This window comes from Chelonoidis abingdonii, chromosome 3 (assembly GCF_003597395.2).
Source record: "Chelonoidis abingdonii isolate Lonesome George chromosome 3, CheloAbing_2.0, whole genome shotgun sequence".
Lineage (NCBI taxonomy): Eukaryota > Metazoa > Chordata > Testudines > Testudinidae > Chelonoidis > Chelonoidis abingdonii.
The window spans coordinates 202,700,874-202,720,445 of record NC_133771.1 but is presented as its reverse complement, the minus strand read 5'-3'; the positions used below and the strand labels follow the sequence as shown (position 1 = coordinate 202,720,445).

The 19,572-nt window shown below is 41.1% G+C and overlaps 2 protein-coding genes across 11 annotated transcripts in view; one reads left to right on the top strand and one right to left on the bottom strand.

The window, feature by feature from the left end:
- Nucleotides 1-2,977, top strand: part of UGP2 (UDP-glucose pyrophosphorylase 2) — a 42,315-nt gene extending 39,338 nt beyond the window's left edge. For both annotated transcript variants that reach the window (XM_032763297.2, XM_032763296.2), the window contains exons 9-10: nt 377-481; nt 2,685-2,977. In XM_032763297.2, coding sequence (XP_032619188.1) covers nt 377-481; nt 2,685-2,792 — 213 coding nt within the window. In that variant the 3' untranslated portion in view covers nt 2,793-2,977. The remainder of the gene's footprint in view (nt 1-376; nt 482-2,684) is intronic.
- A 680-nt stretch (nt 2,978-3,657) lies between these two features.
- VPS54 (VPS54 subunit of GARP complex) overlaps nt 3,658-19,572 on the bottom strand; it is a 75,844-nt gene continuing 59,929 nt past the window's right edge. For 6 of the 9 annotated variants that reach the window (XM_075064456.1, XM_075064453.1, XM_075064451.1 and 3 more), the window contains 7 exons: nt 18,631-18,736; nt 15,172-15,259; nt 14,199-14,320; nt 14,006-14,086; nt 9,500-9,607; nt 8,367-8,461; nt 3,658-4,837 (listed from right to left, as the gene is read on the bottom strand). In XM_075064456.1, the coding sequence (XP_074920557.1) occupies nt 4,732-4,837; nt 8,367-8,461; nt 9,500-9,607; nt 14,006-14,086; nt 14,199-14,320; nt 15,172-15,259; nt 18,631-18,736 (706 nt within the window). In that variant the 3' untranslated portion in view covers nt 3,658-4,731. Of the gene's footprint in view, nt 4,838-8,366; nt 8,462-9,499; nt 9,608-10,194; nt 10,328-14,005; nt 14,087-14,198; nt 14,321-15,171; nt 15,260-18,630; nt 18,737-19,572 lie in introns of those variants that run through there. The other 3 variants (XM_075064457.1, XM_075064458.1, XM_075064459.1) reach the window with 3 other exon arrangements.

Genomic DNA, 19,572 nt, shown 5'->3' with positions numbered 1-19,572 from the left:
CTTAGTTTGGGGAAAAAATTCAGAAGCAAATGCGTCCTCTAAACCAGTGTTTCCCAAACTTGGGACACTGTTTGTGTACCTGCCGTGTCTGCAGGTCTGGCCGATCACGGCTCCCACTGGCCGCAGTTCACTGCTCCAGGCCAATGAGAGCTGCTGGAAGCAGCGAGGACGGAGGGATGTACTGGCTGCTGCTTTCAGCAGCTGCCATTGGCCTGGAGCAGCGAACTGCGGCCAGTGGGAGCCGCGATCGGCCAGATCTGTGGATGCGGCCGGTACACAAACTGGCCCAGCCCACCAGGGGCTTTCCCTGCACAAGCTGCGTCCCAAGTTTGGGAAACACTGCTCTAAACTATTGCTGTTCTTGTTTTTTGGAAAGGTTCAAGATTACCTGACTAGGTTTGAAAGTATACCAGATATGCTTGAACTAGATCATCTCACGGTTTCGGGTGACGTTACATTTGGCAAGAATGTTGCATTAAAGGTATGTATGCAAATGAGGCAGACTTGGGTAAAATGATAAAATTTTATCTGTGCCACTCTGACAAACTAGAAGAGTTGAGTCCATCTACACTTTATCACAGAACGATGTGCATGCATAAAGTATCTTATGGAAAATTTGACTGTCATAACATTCATATTCTGAGTTAGAAACTCATCCCGTGACTGCAGAGGCTAATGTACCTTGACACCTTCATACTAATATAAGTAGCATTTAGAAAAAAACTCAGATTGAAACAATAACTAGTACAGTAATTCCTCACTTAAGTCATCCCGGTTAACATTTCCTTGTTACGTTGCTGATCAATTAAAGAACATGCTTGTTTAAAGTTGCACAATGCTCCCTTATGTCGTTTGGCAGCCGCCTGCTTTGTCCACTGCTTGCAGGAAGAGCAGCCTGTCACAGCTGGCTGGTGGGGGCTTGGAGCCAGGGTGGTCCAGCAGCCCCCCATCAGCTCTCTAGTCCATTAAGTTCCCTGTGTGGCAGCTGCCCAGCAGGCTATCAGCTGCTGGCAGTTCAGCTGTCCCTCCCCCCACTGCCATGTGCTGCTCCTGCCCTCTGCCTTAGAGCTGCTCGCAGGAGCCTCCTGCTTGCTGGGTGAAGTGTGGGGAGGAGGAAGAGGGGCTAATGTCAGGGTGTCTCCCCTCTCCTGCTCCTTCCCTGTTTACCCCATCCCCATAGAGTGTGTGTGTGTCGGGGGGGCAGGGACACAACAGGGCTCAGGATGGAGGGAGCTTACTGGCAGCAGCTGCTGTCTCAACTTGGTCTACTTAAGAAGGCAATGCACTTAGAGGGGGGTCAGTGTACTTAAAGGGGCAATGCGCATCTCTGTTTCACACACAGGATGTGCGTCTCTGTCTGCCATGCTGTGTCCCCTCCCTCCCATTTGTGCTGCTTTGTAGTGTGAGGCTACATTCACAACAACGTGTTAACCCTTGAGGGCTCAGCTGAGTGCTAGTTCATCATTTAGCAGTAAGGCATTCCCTGGGAAATATCCCACCCTCTGACTCCACCACCTCAACTAAGGTTCACAATCATCATTGCTGTGTTAAATTGTTTAAAACTTATACTGTGTGCATGTATGTATACATGCACGTCTCTTTTTTGTCTGGTGAAAAAAATTTCCCTGGAACCTAACCCTCCTGCTCCCATTTACATTAATTCTTATGGGGGGAAATTGGATTCGCTTAACATTTTGCTTAGTCACATTTTTCAGGAACGTAACTACAACATTAAGCAAGGAGTTACTGTAGTTAACATTTTTATCTATAAAGTGTTTTGCAAATTAAGCAGCTAAGACACTCCCCCTTACTCTAATATAAGTATTTCACCATCTCTGAGGTAGAGGAGCACTATATAACTTCCATTTTACAGATGGCATACAGAGGCATAGAGACTTAACCCAAGAGCTCATGGGAAGTCTGGCAGAGATGAACCTATGTCTCCCAAGACTCATGCTAGTGCCCTAACCGCTGGACCAGTCTTCCTCTCCCCTCTAGTCAAAAGGTTCTAGATTTGTGTCTCTGATTTCCACAAGTGAGCATACTTGCAGTATTTTTTTTTTTTTTTAAAACTCAAACTCATAGTTTTTCTGCCCATGTATTAGCAGTAAACAATTGTGGAAGTAGAACTTGTATTCTAATCAAGAGGTGCTGAGCTCTTGGCAGCTGCCATTGAAGTCAGTGGGAGTCATAGGTGTTAGCCATTTCTTGGGATAGCCTTTAGTTACCAGTTGTCTAAGGTGCGAGTTCAGCACACTTTCTGAAGTGGTTCTGGAGTGTGACATGGAATAAGCGGAACATTTGCTCAACCCTTAAGTAGCCAGGTATGACTCAGAATACACGTAGGAAGCAGATCCTTTGAATAAGGATAACTCTACCCATAATAGCACTTAAATGGGATTGAAATTCTACTCACCAAACAACTTGCATAGTTAGTGAAAAGGTTTTACTATCTCCTGTTAAATTTGTTAGACAACATTTAAAAAGTGATTGATTGTACTAAGCTTACTCTCCCACTCTATTGTCTGAGAAAATAAGATGTGTATGACAGCCCAGTACAACACAACTTAGCAAGGCGGCTAGCTGTTTCGGGGCGCAGTTGACCTGAGAAGCCTTGTTTCTTACAGATGCTTATAGTATGTTTTTAAATGGACCTTAGTGTGCCTTTTTCTTTTTCAATCTAGGGAACAGTTATCATCATTGCAAATCATGGTGACCGGATTGACATCCCACCTGGAGCAGTATTAGAGAACAAAATTGTATCTGGCAATCTAAGGATCCTGGACCACTGAGTTAGTGTTCAGTTTGTAGATCCTGTTAAAACAACTATATGGTCGAAGAACTTGTAGGCATTAAAATAAGTGGCACACAAGGCCTATGCTTTGTCACGTACTCACTGTACCCTGCAGTATTAATTTTAAATAGCTTTCTGTGCTTCTCTTTTAAACTGAACACAGTGAAAAGGATGTGCAGCAGTAATGCTTTTGTCTTTTAGAGGATTCTGTAGTTCAGTTAATATAACCTTTAAAGTGCAATACTGTTGGTCTTGAGACAAGATGGACAGAACTTCTCTATAAGAAGTTAAGAGGTTTGCCTCTGATAGTCAATGGTATTTTTGCAGTTACAAACAATTCAAGAGCTGTGAAGCAACAGATGGTTGTTAGCTCCTTCATGTAATTTTTTTATGAAGTGTAAATGACAGGTATGATGATTAAATGTTTCACTACTGCTACTAAGTGAAATAGAATGTTAGAAATTCTGTTTGTGTTCACAAATCATACTTAACCTAGTCACTTCACACCACCTAAGTTAATAGTTAAGCTATACTGTCATCACAAATGTATTCCTAACAAACACTGAAAAGTAGGGGTGTCATTATTCCAGCTTGAGCACAAGATCATAAACTCTTTTAAATTTATCCAAAGAATCTAATTTTTTTTTAAAATGCATCTTGGTGTATGTTTTCTGTTGCATCCTTAATCTGCCTTTATTTGCAGTAAAATGGAAAAATCACATTGACTGTACTTATGTTAATGTTGTTCAATCATGGTGTCCAGATGTTCATTCTTTCAATTCTGTAGTATTGACCTGTAAAACTTATTTTATATGTTTAGTATAAGACTGACATGTATCATTAAAAAAGTTGGTCTTTAATAATAAGGGTGATTTTATAGCTTTATTTTGATTGACAATGACATCTGTTATGCTAACAGATAGGCACACAAACACTGTAGACCATTCCATCATATGTAATCATTACAAGGTTAGGCACTCAGACTATGTTTAGGTAAAGTTGTGGAGGTGATATACACAGGCACTTTTACTTAGTACTGGCAGCTTCCAGACTTAAAAGGTAGTATTAAAGAGTCTTCATTCAATCAACCTAAACTAGTTTCAGTCATCACCTCTCCAATCCACAACAATAGTGTAACACAGATGACAGTAGCCTAACACTTTTAATCCCACCCCTCTTTCCTTAATGTATGCACTCAATTACACTTGTCTAAAAATTGTGGGAGAGGGGATGGGGAGAGACCAAACTGATGCCAACCTTGCACCTATGGGCAGAGCTAAATCATTGGTTTGAAGTATCTATCAGCACTAATGATTATTTTAAAATCTATCCAATAGATAATGGCTTAAGTGAACATACTGTTTACTAAAGTTGTATCTTCTGGTGGCAGTTCAGAGCCTAACTGAAAGAAATACCCTGGAACATCTGCTCCCTACATGCAAGCAATTGAGCCATTTATTTCTTATAAAGATCTGTAAAAAAATAAATTTTAAAACAGCAGTTTCATAGAGAAAAACATTTTCTACTGAGTTCAACTGCAAGATTTTATATTATACCATCATTAAATAAGGTGGGACACCATGTGAATTTCATTGCACTAGAGGAAATGCAAAGCATCTTTTTAATATAAAGCTTATACAGAGCATTCTAGACAACTACAGCTGTGTTACAGCTATGTGTTTGTTTGGATTTGGTCCAAAGAAACCTGAGTCTGTTTCCAGAGAGAATCAAAAAAAAAAAATTGCACAGACAGCTGATCACTTGTTTCTTGCTGAAGGACACACAAAGTCAGTCACTCCCTGCAGCTCACGCCGAATCTAGTTTCCCCAAATATCAATTGCATCCTCTCATGGACTCCACTCATAAATATTCACCTCAAGCTTCTTGAAAGCAAGACATTTGGTGGTCAGAACCAACTGACTCGTTCCAGTAGATTATCACCTCTTCTGATCCCAGATCTCAGCCATGTTTAGGTCCAGATTTTTAAGGCCTCTCAAAGCTTGAAGGTTTCCAGTGTAAAAAGCTACATCTGCTGTAACCAATCTGTAGTGAAAAAGATTTGTTGTTGTTCTGATGTTGAAACAGGATCTGATTTGAGCACATCAGTTCAAACACAACCCATCTTGGCAGTCTTGAACTAAGTTGAGGTAATTGCATAATGCATTAGTTGTGAACATGGGTAAAAGGGGTTAATATTTGCCTAGGTCACAGGAGTAATGTTATACTACTTACCAACAGTGTTACTAATATCTTTGTCTAGGTAGATGTCTGGTTCCGTTTTCCTTTTCTTCCCAGTTTAAAATAGATCTAGGGTCAGATAACTCAAAAGGAAATTGGACATTAACTCCCTTTAGGCCCCTTTGATGATCCCAGCCTAAAAATCCTGACTCTTATGGTAATGTGCAATACTAACTCACTGAATTGCAGCCCCTAGAGGAGCTTGATATAATAAGGAAAAATCATGCTTCCCTCATCTGTTCTTTAAGCACATCAACAAAATAGACAAAGCACAACACCTTGACAATCTAGACTGCAAAAAGCATGTGATATCATTCCTCATAAGCAGCAACCATGGGAACTAATTGGGGTCAACTGTATTGTAGTCCTGTCATGAATTAGAAACTAGCTAAGATTTAAGAATAAATGGTAAAATTAATAGTGGGGTGTTGGAACATTCACAGTAGAATTGGATTTTAAAATGTATGCTAAGTGACTTGGAAAAATCTGTGGGTAAAAATTAGAGCATTTAGACTGGAGAAGATTATGAACTTCAGGAAGACCTATCAAAGCTAAGTGAATGGGCCAAGCACCATGGCAGGTGAAAGTCAGTGTGCATTAATGAGGCTACTCATATACATTTCTGAGTTCTAAAGTAACTATAGCCACACGGGATGTTGGCATCTCGGTGAGCAGTAAGAGCTAGTCAGAAATTCACACTGAACCAAAATGTTTCAACAAATCTGTAATAGATTTGACAAAACCTTCACCAGAACACAGGCAGGTTTCCTTTCTGTACAGCTGGAGCTCTGGCAGGGTTTCCACTCTGTGGTAGGAACCCTGCCTACAGCTATCCACTGAACAGGAATGTAAGTTTCACACTTAGTTTCAGGGGCACCATATTCTGGTGTTTCTGAAACAAAATATTCAGGCACTGCTGGAAGGCTAGAAAATTTTGGTAAATTTGCTTTCATTCCAAATCAGAACCAAGGCAAATTCAAAAATGCCAAAACTCCAGGCGAGCTGAAACCCTCGAGTTTTGGCCAGCTCTAGTGAGTAGCAGCAATCATCAACCACAATATTAAGATGCATAAAGAATGAGAGAGCGAATGCTGCTAAAATGCCAATCAATACATTAGTGGTACACCCTCACCTGGAAGACAATTAAGCATGGACTACTGAATGGCATTCCTGCAGGATTGTTTAATTTCTGGAAAGGAGATGAATAAGTGGGGACAAAAGAGTGCTGTACAAAGTATCAAACTGGTTGGAGACAATGAATAGCACTCCTATTAATCCCGTTATATGAGAACAAAGGGACATTCAATGAAATTGAAAAGTAACAAATCTGAAAAAGCAATCTAATGAAATACTTTACACAAAGCATAATTAGCCTATGGAATTCACTGCAACTACGTATCATTGAAGCCAATGAATTAAATATTTGTATGGATAACAAAAACATTCTCTAGACTGGATAAAACAAAGAGGAGAATAAACCCTCATGTTTCAGGAAGAAAATTGTAAGAGGAGTTAAGGAGAAACTTCCACTATAGGTAGATTATTCAATAATTGTCCACGAGGAGGTTTTTTGTTTGTTTGATTTTTTGCAGCTTTCTATGAAGTATCTGGTGCTGGCCACTGTCCGATATGAGACTGCAGCAGAACACTCACTCATCTAATCAGGTATGGTAATTCCTACCAATATATTTGGGGGAGATAAAAAAAAAAAAAGCAGTATGTGAGAGCTGTTGACATAGGCTCTGTTTAAAAAGAATCAGAATTCTTTATGAAGAAGCTGGTTCTGCTTTAAAAACATTTCCTGTAGGGAAGCTCCCTATACACAGAGAAAACACTAATTCCTGATAATAGTTAGCACCTTCCAGCCACGCATCTGAATTAATTCATGTTTCCAAGGTACTTTAAGTGTCACATGACTTGTGAGGTAAGTAATGACTTGTCACCATTATAAAAAAGAAGAAATGGGCACAGGCAGATGAAACAACACATCCAAGGGTGACAGTGCAAGGAATATTACTCAGATTTCCCGACTCCCATGTAGCCCTAAGGATTAATCTGTTAGTCTGTATAAATATATCTTTCTTATAAAGTTGAGTATTTAATGTAATAGCCTTACAGATTTATATTAAGAATAAGTTTGGCTGTAATGCAAGAGACCTACAGGCCAAAATGCTGTATGTGATGCTAAGGCAACTTTTAGCACATTTTGCGACCCTTACTCAGAAAAGTAATAGACAAAATACCTACGCAGATGTCTAGAGACCTTTGCCTGAACCAACAACAGTAAAGAGTGGAAAAAGGGTATTTTTGCTCACAAATCTAACAAGTACACCACAAATGCGTACATACCTGTGATTCATATGTACATACACACTAGCCTATGGGGCGAGTGTACCCTAACATTTCCGTGGGGGAAGGATTTCCGACTAATGCCCTATAAAAAGGTGAGGCAGCTCGCCATTAAGCAGGCAATCTATCTGCTCCTGTCTACTCTTCATTGCCTCCACCTTCAACTATGTATTGATGCTACCCATCTACGACGGCTATTAACTATTAATAGGCTGAATTATTTCTTTCCAAACTAAGTCTCTATTTCGTTTTAATTAAGGCAGACGGAGTTAAATTAGAGAGCAAGCAGCTCTGCATTAGCTTCCTCTGCCAGAGGTGTGAAAATGGAAATTGCCACAGGCGTGGCCCGTATCTTCCAACACCAGGTTATTAAAACAGCGTGTGAGTATTAACCACGTTTGCAGCTTACAATATTGTATTACCATAGATGTATATTTTACAGAACTGTGATTCTTGTAGCTCTGTAATCCTAACTGCTTTACCATTTGCTTACTATTCCATTGATTTTAATAAAAAGGTCTTCATGACTGTATCTGTCTCAGTGTAAGCTCCTGTCATACTCCCTAAGTTCCTTTTATAAACTCTGTGAAGCCTGATTCAGGATGAACTTTATCTTCTGATCAAACAAACTAGTGAGCCAAACCCATACTAATTAATATCCAATAATTATTATTAATTAAAATTAATTAAATACAATTAAATTAGGTGGATAAATTAAATCAGCCCTACTAACACACCCCAAATCAGGCTACACTCAATTCTTTTCTTTACTCACCAGACTATGTTCCTTCTCCCCTCAACCTATTTTCTCTAAAAGCAGTGCCCTATTCAAGTTGCACCTTTTCGCAGAACAGGGCTCCAAACAGATCTTGCATTCTAAATACAACGTACAGTGGCATTTTGATTACAGCAGGTAGATTTATTAAGAGAACTAAGTATTGTAGCTACTGTGGAAATTAGTATTAAAACAAGTGTCCATACATACCCATTCTGAGGTCCTCCATCATTGACTACATTTAAATGGGCCAGCTGCCTCTTCAAATGAAGTTTGTAGCTTGCATTAATTCTTAAAAACAACATCTACAACAAAACCATAAAACCCAGTAACCTGTGTGTAATAGCATCAGAATAAGGAACTTCACTTCATTCATATAATTCTTCCCCAAAACTCTCTTCTGTAGCACTCCCAGAAAAAAAAAAGTGTGCTAACACTAATGAAGTACAAACACTGGATTCTTTAGAATGGGTGCATGCCTAAACTAATGTTTTATAGAATGTGTCTTTCCCTCCATAACCTCTCTGCTCCTGTTGGATGGTATATTCTCACTTGTCTATTGCGACTAGTATTTACATTGTAAACTCTTTGGGACAGGGACCTGTCTTCTCTGTCTGGGAGGCATCCCGCACACTTGTAGGTGCTATAAAATAATAAACAATATCTTTCTTGCACTGGAACCCTTACATAAAACAAAAGGATCAGTTATCATTTATGGGTTTTTTAGCACAATCCTTATTAACAGAAGAGGCAGACTGCAATCCAATGCATTAAGTGACAGAATGGTCCTTCCTGGCCACCTATAAAAGCACTGACTGTAGCCTAATATTGAAACGAGCACACCTAGAAACAACTGGGCTCATAGCAGATTTAGTGACATGAATAATCCAGTGCTGTAGTTAAATTTGAATTGTATTACAGCTGCATCAAACGGCTGTTCTAGTGTAGATTTCAGTAATAATTCTGGGAGATTCTCAGTATGACCACACACAACAGCCAAATTATTGCCCTTGTGTAGAATTTCACCACTAACTCTTGTATTCAGCATATGTACATCTAGATATTAAGAACAAGGTTGATGCAAAAAGGAAGTGAGGCAGCTTAGTCTTGCCCTGGGGAACTAGAGTAGAGCAAATATTGCAAAAAATACCCCCCCACCCCTCCTAAACTAAAAAAAGATTCAATTCAACCTGAACTCACTGCAATGGTGGTTGTTCACCACACATGACTATATACACTAGATGCTTTTGTCTGTGGAAAGCAAAACTGTTCCAAGGGCTGGTAATGATGTGTGTTTATGAGGGAAGTGCTACAATAGCTTCTAAACAACTTAAAATGCTCACCTGTGTTTGCTCCTCAGGGAGGAGGTCATATATAGCTTCATGCATCTTTGCCATTTGCTTACAAATATTCCTGAAGCAGGCTGAAGGAACAGGAGCTTTCACCTCATACTGGTAAGAAAGACAACATTGGTCACCTGTTTTCCAACATCTTTAGAAAATGGTCAAAAGGAAAATGTTCCTGGCTGCCTCCTACCCTGCTAGGCCTTTCAGACAGCACTGACTAAAAGCTATTATTGATCCATGGGCATCCTGCATTAAAGAATCATTGGCACTTTAATTCAACAGGAATCAAAGCAGCATTTCCCCCACCTGATCCATTTGTCTCGGTTAGTTTTAATTGCTGCTTCCTGCTCATTATTTTTAGCTGGCTTACATTAGACCTCTCAGTCATATTTTAGGGAGCGAATGATTAACATGACAGTTAAATGTGCATATGCCATGCCTTACACTAGTCCCATCTCCCCCTCTGGAACATGCTTTCTCTCCACAGGAAATAATTCCGCCTATGACAGACGCACCACTCTCTCACTCCAGTACAAATATTGGATAAAAGAAAACAAGCAAGTCCTACACGAACACGTAATTGGAAGTTTCTGACACAAGGAGAGACGAAAGCAGCTGAAAACCAAGTACAGTACGTGCCAAAGAACACGTAAAAATACAACTGAAGTCAGCCACTGACAGTATGGACTCATCCCAAGGAATGAGGAAAAATACTGGGGGTGAATAAGATGAGAGGTACCTTTCCTTGAGCATGGCTGGTATCTGAGAAACAAGCTATTGAAAGGAGATTTGCTGCAAGGGAACAACATTCTTACGTTCCCACACCTGGAAGGAAAGATCGTATTGTGATTTTCAAGGCAACGTCCTAGCTGCAATACTTTCCGCAATAAAGCTGGATCTGTAGTTTCATGGCCAAGAGTAGGTCACAAGTCTAGGGCTCCTTTAAGCAGGCTTAGGCCCCAGAGGGCCCCTCTCTCACAAAAGGCAATCATGATACTTCCTCTAATTAGTAAAGAGCTTCAAGGCCTATGGATGAATTACTCAAGATTATTATTTATTTATAAATGTTGCTGAACTAAAAGGAGTTACATCTGCTTGCACTAGGTCTGAATTTGGAGAACTCTGCTTGGCCATTGCTTGAAAGAGAAAAATTGGTGTTATCTATAAAGTTCTGAGGAAAAGGAAAGCTGATAGTTTAATTGTAGCTGAGAAATAAGTCTTGGAGACAAAGGGCCCAATTCTGCAAACATGGCCTACCAAAGATCGATTACCACTAAGGCTAATTGGACTACTTAGGGTAATGAGTACTATAAATGGGAGTATTTGCAGAAATGGGCTCCAAGTGACTTGAATTACAGTCTTCTGGCTTTAAAATGGTTGTGTTGTATTGTACGTGTCTGTGAAGTGGGATAGTCATAGAAAACATGCAAGTTAACGCTGGGGCTGTTCAGCCCAAGTATCTTGGGTTGCAATCCTGCAAGTTGCTCAGCATTTCCAGCTTCTCTCATGCTCAACACCTTGCCAGAGCAGGCTCAGAGCTTTTATTGCTGCATCCAAATGGTAAGGAAAGTATAGGTTCAAAGAGAGCCATGGGATCTTAGGGGACTGTATCATTTTCACTAATACGGTACCCCCATCTGTCTTCTACCTGCACCTCTACAACTAAGAGAACTGTGTCACACCAGTGCCACCAGGGCCCTTTGCTCTAGACACTGTTATGCACCCGTAGTAAGAGACAGGCCTCGCCCCAAAAAGCTCTCAATCTAAACAAGAGAAGGAGGTGAAACAGAGGCATGACATGGTTTGCAGGTCAGCTGCAAAGCCAGCAAGAGAACCGAGGGCTCCAGGGCCCCAGTTTAGTAGCCTGTCCACTGGACCATGCTGATTGTTTTGTGAAGAGAAGCACGTCTGTGATTTCTAGATCATATTAATTTTTGTTACACACACTTAACACCGCACTGCCAGGCTCCAGAACAATCCCATTACGACGACTTGCTCATTCTTTCAGATTTACACATTTCAAGCCAGTGATCATTTTTATTTGTGGGGTACTCAAGCCTTGAGACTCTGACACATACCCCCTAAAAAGCAATGCTAACAAGGTTACAATTAACAAGCTATACTCCTGTCCTCTAGCTGCTGCATATTTCCTGTTTCAAGAGGTCCTTCAGTGTTCTCACTGTCATTCACCCAAGAGGAGAGTAGCAGTAATGTTAAGATCAGATCCTCAGCTCTATTAGGTACCAAACAACCAAAGGGACTAGGTTTACTGGTAAGGCAGGCAAGCTAGCACATGTCATATCATCCCTCCCCTATCCCTGCTGGCTGTAGTCATGTGAGTCAGCTGCTGAAATTGAAAACAACCCTAGAGCTTCAGAGAGCAGGAATCTTGCCAGCTTAAATCTTCTGCCAGCTCACGAGAGAGTGGGCAGCGAAGATGGAAGGACGGCATGGCAGATGCATGTTAGCCACAATCCAGACAAGCCCTGCACTGTGGGTGTGTTGTTGTGCACCTCCACTCGAGGGGCCAGGAGTTAAACACTTATTTTCAAGAGATGAGAATAAAAGTGACAGGGAAGATATTTGACAAAGTGGAAGTTTATTTGGTCTGTGGTGGCTAGAACACTATTTTGGACTTTGTCACCTCGCCGGCGTTGGTCTTTTCAAACACATTTAATTAATGAAAAGACGTCGTAATACGACAGAAAAAAATAAACCCTTTTCCCATTTCCTCTCTGTGGCAATCCGACTCCACACTCCCCATCAGCAGCAATTCTTGCTACCTTAACAAAATGTCGGGGGGTGGGGTGGGAGGAGGGAGAACATAATATATTCCAAAAGATTCTCCCTGTCCCCAGTATTTTACATTTTCTGAAACAGAGCATAGGCGCTGTTTATGTAATTGTGCCAATAACCAATCACATAACTAGATTTCCCTAACCCATGTCACACTGTGCAACGAACACCTGAATTTTAAGTGCCTTCTATAATAAATGTATTTCCATGAACCAGTCAAACTGGTCACTCAAAGGTTCATTTTTTCCTGCTGTAATATTTCCTTATGAAGCAGCTTTAAAAAACAAATTGAACAGGCTGCAGGTTTACTAAGTTTACTTTTCAAAACTGACAGCCCACTTCTTCCCCTTTCCTGTTGCTGAGTAGTCCCTCAGCCCATCAGCAGTCCCACTGGGACCAATGGAACACTTTGCAGAGCCAAGTACTACTCATTGTGGCAGAATCTGGCCCATACGGTTTAGCCAAACTGTGGCTCCGGAGCCACATGCGGCTCTTTAGAGGTTAGTATGCGGCTCCTTGTACAGGCATCGACTCCAGGGCTGGAGCTACAGGCACCGACTTTCCAACGTGCCAGGGGGTGCTCTGCTCAACTCCTGGCTCTGCCACAGGCCCTGCCCGCACTCACCCCTTCCTAGTCCCACCCCTGAACCTGCCATGCCCTCGCTCCTCCCACCCCCCAGCCTCCTGCACACCACGGAACAGCTGATCTGGAGGTGCGAGGAAGAAGGGGAAATGGTGACTGGAGGGACTGTCAGCAGGTGGGAGGTGCTGGGAGCTGCTGACGTATTACTGTGGCTCTTTGGCAATGTACATTGGTAAATTCTGGCTCCTTCTCAGGCCCAGGTTGGCTGCCGCTAGTCAAACTGATCACTTGACACTGATTTCAATGAATAGATACAATCTATCTATCTTAGGTACTTAATCAGCCCCATTACCACCGTGCCTGAGAACCTCACTAACTTAAATGAATTTATCCTCAGAGCACCTTTGTGAGGTAGGACACTGCGATTGTCCCTACTTTACAGATGGGGAACTGTGGCACAGGGTGACTAAATGACTTGCCCAAGGTCACACAGCAAGTCCCGGATCTCTCAAGCTCCAGGCTGGTGGCCCAGCCACTGGACCATACTTTCTCTCATGCCAATTTCCTATAGCTCACCATTTTTCCACCTGGGGTGCCCATTGCACTGGGAGGTCACATGGCACTGGCTCCTCCTTGCTTCCAGCTGCTTCTATAGGCAGCCGCACCCATGCTCTTCACTGCAGAAGAGCAGGAAATAGGAGTTGCTCTCAGGGATGGGATTGGGAGCCAGCGGCATGACTGGAAATGCCAGCCACAACAGCCATCAGCTGGACAAGATGCTCCAAGAAAGCAGAGTAGCCAGGCATCTGGGTAAAGCATGGGAACTACTATTTTCACAGTAGCTACTGCACCAAGGAAAGCGTAACAATTTATTGCATCAAAAAGAGATTCAAGATATGACCAATGCTGATTTTATAAAGGTTAATGCCATACAGGCCTTGACTCTTAAAGAGTATATTTTCTTAAGTCCAGCATAGGGCCTTGTGGATATAGGTTTAAACCAGTTTAAACAATGCCTACACAGGGAAAATTTATACTTTATTTGAAACCTCTAGTCTAAGATTCTGTACATAATGAAACACCCAAATGAAATGTGGAGTATAATTATTTCCGTAAATCCTTACCTTTGATAACAGTTTGTCAAATAAGCTATCCATTATGGCTACAAGCTTTGCTGAAATTTCAGCTATGTGGTCATGATAATCCTGTAATGGAAAAATAGGGTTTTATTTACCATCTTATGACATTCATACTCTTCACAGCACAACTGAGAAAGAGCATATATAAAGTTTAACTGGAAGATACATAAAGAATTACCTTAGTGATGTGGTCAAAATGCCTGAGCATGCTAAATTGTTTAGGCTGCAGTCGAGCTTCAAAATGAGCCCTGATAATAGGAATGTAGTGTACGATTAGCTGCAGGCAGCGTGAAGAGAGAGCTGTAAACCCAGAAGTAAGAGAAGGGGAAAAACAGCTCAATTATTACACAAGTATAGTCATTTTGTACAGCCTGCACCTTCTCTAAAAAACAGAATACAGATCCAACACTCAAAAACAAGCTTGAAGATAATCAGGAAGTGAAAATTTACAAAGTCATTTAGTGAAGATACAAACATGTGACATCACTATATTCAGGTCAAAGATCCAGAGCACTTTACATTGAGGGTACCAACTCACCCAGTCCTTCATTCATTGATTGGACGGGGAGTTTTAGCTAAGTAAAGCTTGATTGTAGGATATGGAGCTACACAAAGAAACCCTTTCATCCACTAGTGAAATGTAGTCACCTCTGGAGCTGAATTTGGCAGTCAACAGAGCGCAGCAACATTTCACAACAGCTTAGGACAGGAAGCAGAGAGTACTGTATTCAAGTGAAATACAGGGGTTGATTTAAGATAGGCAGGATGCTGCTACTTGTAAAAATGGAAGTACTGTGTATTCCAAATTTCAAACTCCAAATAGCAAACCACCCCATCTGTGACAAGGTCACAATTTAAGAAGTAATTCTAGCTTCCAAAGTCACTTATTTTGACTGAAAACTATGTTTGACTACGAGATTGATTTCTTCTACTTCCAAGTAACATATTTGACACACACTGCAGCACACTTCTTCAATGCTACAATTCATAGATTCTTATACAAATTCTATATTCAAAGTAAACACATCATGGTAACCCCTTCTTATCTTTTCACATCTTTTCCAGAGCACTGCAACTTGGATATGGCTTATCCTGAATATTTAGTGTTTTATTAGACTGAGGAATGAGATCTGAACAGTAGAAATCCATACCTAAATTTTTTGTAGTTATTGTTTTCAAACCAACAACTTGCAATGCACCTGCTCCGAGAACTAGCTGGCAGCTTCTGGAGTTGAAATACTATCAGAGAGAGGAAAAAAAAGTAAGAGTTAGAGATCTATATGTAATATAGGGGGAGTATGGGGATGATAGGTACCTTAGAAATGCCATAGATAAAAGTGAGAGACTTTAATCACTGACAGATGATTGGGCTTGGTACTGAAGTTACCCAAATTTCTTGTTCTAAGAGAGTCCAATGCTCTTTCTAATGATTCCTCGTGTGTTTATTCAGGATCTCATAATCCGCATAGGACTTACTCAGGACCTGATCTAGAGCTCACTAAAGTCATTAGGAGTCATTCCACTGACTTCACTGTGCTTTGAATCAGGCTCTTGGTGTTTCTTGAATCAGTTCATGATGGCTCTCTGGATTGGATTTCTGGGACAGGAATGGAAATAGGGGGTATTAAAAATGGACAATTATTTCCCAATTATTTCCCAATTATTTCATTTCTGGGACTGACCGCTCCCTCCGTCTGAGGTATTTGGGTTGTGCTTCTCTTCCTGAAAACATTGGAGGCAGCTCTGACTTGTCATGGGGAGTGGCTAAGGTACTTCCGTCCTAATTCCAGATGAATGCATGGAAGCAGTGAATTCTTACTAGAAGACTAAATAAAAACTTCTTGCACAGGGCCCTCAGAGGCAGTGAACAGGTATAGTGCCATTGAACTTGGCTGGCTGGGGCAGACTGCAGGAAAGGTTAGTCCCATGGAAATCATCAAACAACTAATTTTCTGATTTAGATTCTGACCTATCCCCCATCCCGCTCCACCCCCCAAGCCAAACCTGGCACATTTGGGACACAGAAAGCAGATGAAAAAATCAGTTAGGAAGACAGAGTTAATAGTACTGAGAGAGGAGCAATCTTTTTCTCAGCAGTACTAATGATCCCACTGATTCATGATCCCATTCAGAGATCAGGGCCCCCGTCTCTGAAGAGAGTAGCGAGTGTGGGAAAAGATTCTTCATGCTGCTACCTACATTTAGCTATCCAAAGCAGGACTGCAATGGATAAGACGTGAGCACTGGACCACCATCCACCACCTGTGCTGCCAGAGGCAGAGGATGTGGAGTGGGGATGGAAGGAACATTGCCAAGCCCTAGAGCCTCTTGAACAAATCTAGACGGTCTCTACCTATTCCTGTGGTACAAGCACAGAAATGTAGGAACATGGAGTTTCAGGCTGCTCTAGCGGAATTTATTATTCAGCTTTTGAGTCAGTTCATTGATTGCCTAGCAGAGCGCTGGACTCGTAACCATCTGCTATCCAGGACTCCTGACAGACTGACTCCTCAATACTCCTTCTCTGTATCAACTTTGTTGGTCATCAGGGTATCAGATGGTCTGACAAGCAAAGAGGCAGGGAAGAAGGCTGAAGAGCTAGTGGAGTAAGATTCCCTAAGTCTGACAGTTAATAACAGAGAACTTCTGCATTCCTGTGCTGTGGCACTGAGTGGTCTCTCTTCTGTGGTTATATTATCTGCGACGTCTAGACCAACAAAACTGCATACTCCAAGCCCAACATCTGTGCTTATGTCCACATGCGGGCTTCCTGTTCACTGCCAGGTGCAATTCAAGGTGTTGGTGGTCATTTTCAAAGCCAGAAATGGTTTGGGACCTGATTATCTGAGAACCACTTTGCACCCTATGCCTCAGATAAGACTGGCTACAGCTGAAGCCTGCCTAGATGCCACAGAGATAGGAACTACAGAAATTAATAAAATGCACAAGCCATTTTGGCAATGAAAAACGAAATATACCAACAGGAATAATCACAATTCACCTATTAATGGAAAGTTTTAAGGATGAACTTGAATGATGACTCCGAGGAAAGAAAAGCCCCTATATAAAAAAGGTTTAAAAGGAATATTTAAAAGGTCGGTAACCTTGAAAGGAATATTTAGAAGGTCTGTAACCTAGTACACTGGTAAATTTCCATTTATATTATATCTTTAATTTTTGATAATGTTTTTTCTATCCAAATTGTCTTAAGCATGGAGTTGGCCTTGATAGACTGGCCTCCTTCAATTGTAAGTGTAACAAACATCAGCTACCACAGTCTCACAGTTCCTTCCTTCAATGGCTGGGCTCAAGGATTCAAGCCAGGATAAGGGATAATTGGTCTGTTTCAACTCTCTCACCTCTAGAAGAGCACATTAAGAAATATGGAAAAGAGAAATCTGCAATTCCTCTCCCATACACAGACTGGCTTAGTGAGCTCTCTTGCATTCATGGAAAAAAATGACTGTGTTTAACAGAAACACTTGGAAAAGATATGAGGCTGCCTGTCACATGTGAAACTATTGCATGCTTTTGAAATTTAGTATATGTTAGTCCCTGAAACTCGTAAAGTTATGTTCTCACTTAGTTATCTATTTAGTCACTGTAATAACTGATGCCCCACATGACCTCTACAGACTCAGAGACTTTTTTCCCCCAGGTTTTACAAATGAAGAACAGTGAATTTTGTTATTCATATGCTATTTCCATCTTGTGCATATTACATATATATATGTACACACATATATATATATATGTACACACACACACACACACACATATACGTAGTTTCATTATGTATTTATCTTTATATAAAACAATAAAAATAAAGTTTAAAACAAACCCTTCCATTTGCAGTTCTCAGCTGGCTGCTATTTTGATATAAATTTCTATTTTCAATACTTTAACGCATCAGAAATCCTCTGTAGACAAACCTGGCAGCCAACGTCCCAGACTGAATTAACTGGCAGGTTTGGGGTTAGATCACAACAATGACATTTTTAAGGTTACTCATGTACTCCGATTAATGCCTCTACCAATAAACAGTTGATGAAGAGGTCACAGTTTTTAATTTAATTTCCATTTTACAGCAATGGTTTCAGCAGAGAACTATTTTTCATCCTTCTAACCACAATAAGGTGACTTGTACAAATCAAGGAATTGGTTTCCTCCCTGCATACATACACTCCCAATGACATTCTGGCTTGCATTGCTCTTTCCTAGCCACAGTCCTCTGCTTCACAATACCTTCTATCCAGCCTGAAGGACAAATGACAATCTGACTCCAAAAATCAACATCAAAACATCTCTTCAGCTGGCTACCAGGGATCTTTAATGTGCCGGTAAACAAGGGGACAAATGGCTTTCCTTTAGTTATTTCACATAACAGTATCTACTCTGAATTGCATTTAGATTAGTTCACAGTGTTACCCAACTACACCCTGCAATATGTGCCTTGTTATTCCTATAATTACACCAGAGATCACAGTCAAGCTATTTTTCATCACTGACATTGAATCATACATTTTCATGGAGCATTAGAGACTCCACAAGATGCATCCCCTGCCCTGAAGATCTTAGTACAGTATGGGCTACAAATTTGATAGTCATACCTTCAATAAATCAGACAGACGAGTAAGCATGTCAGTAGTAATAGAAGGGATGTTATCCACACACTGGCAGTACTCAAGTATTATTTTTATTAATAGCAACACTGTCCTATAAGAAAAGAAACAGAGTCAAATATGTAATTTCAGCTCATAAATCAAACTAACACCACAGGTTTGTAGACAGCAGGGATAGTTCTAACATATTCTTTATCTGCTCTCCTTTTCCACTTGCTGCATTCAGCTCTGTTAAGGTTCGTATGCAGCTACTAATCTAAATTTTTAAAAGAATAAAAAGAGGTTTACCTGACACCATTTCCCCCACGCAGTAGAGATTACAGTATTAAGTACCATTTTGCCTCTGGAAACCCCCTCACTCAAATTTAAAGATGGTAAAGCGGACTGACGTGAAAATAGATTTATGCCTTTTTTGCTGCTGCTTCATGATGTATAAAGAAAGTTTTTGTTTAAGAACATTACTCATTCCTGTTTGATTTTTTACACTAGTAAATCCAGGTTTTCTCTGTCCTGAAGACCTGATGGTGACTAAGGAAACAGTAAAATGATAACATTACAGGAGACCTCAGGGCCAATTCTGGCCCCTGCTCCAGCATAAAGGGGTTGTAAAGGAGGCACAAGTGACTCACTGCAGGAGCAGTACAGGCCTGATGATATAATTGGATCTTATATCACTGAAAATCAATGGGACTTAGGCCATGGCTACACTGGAGAGTTGCAGCGCTGGTGGTGGGTTTACAGTGCTGCAACTTACTCACCGTCCACACTTGCAAGGCACATACAGCACTGCATCTCCCTGGCTGCAGCGCTGGCTGTACTCCTGCTCTGCCTAGGGTATAAGGATTGCAGCGCCGGTGCTGCAGCGCTGCTCCGCAAGTGTGGCCACCAAAAGTGCTGTAATTGGCCTCCGAGGTATTCGGAGGTATCCCA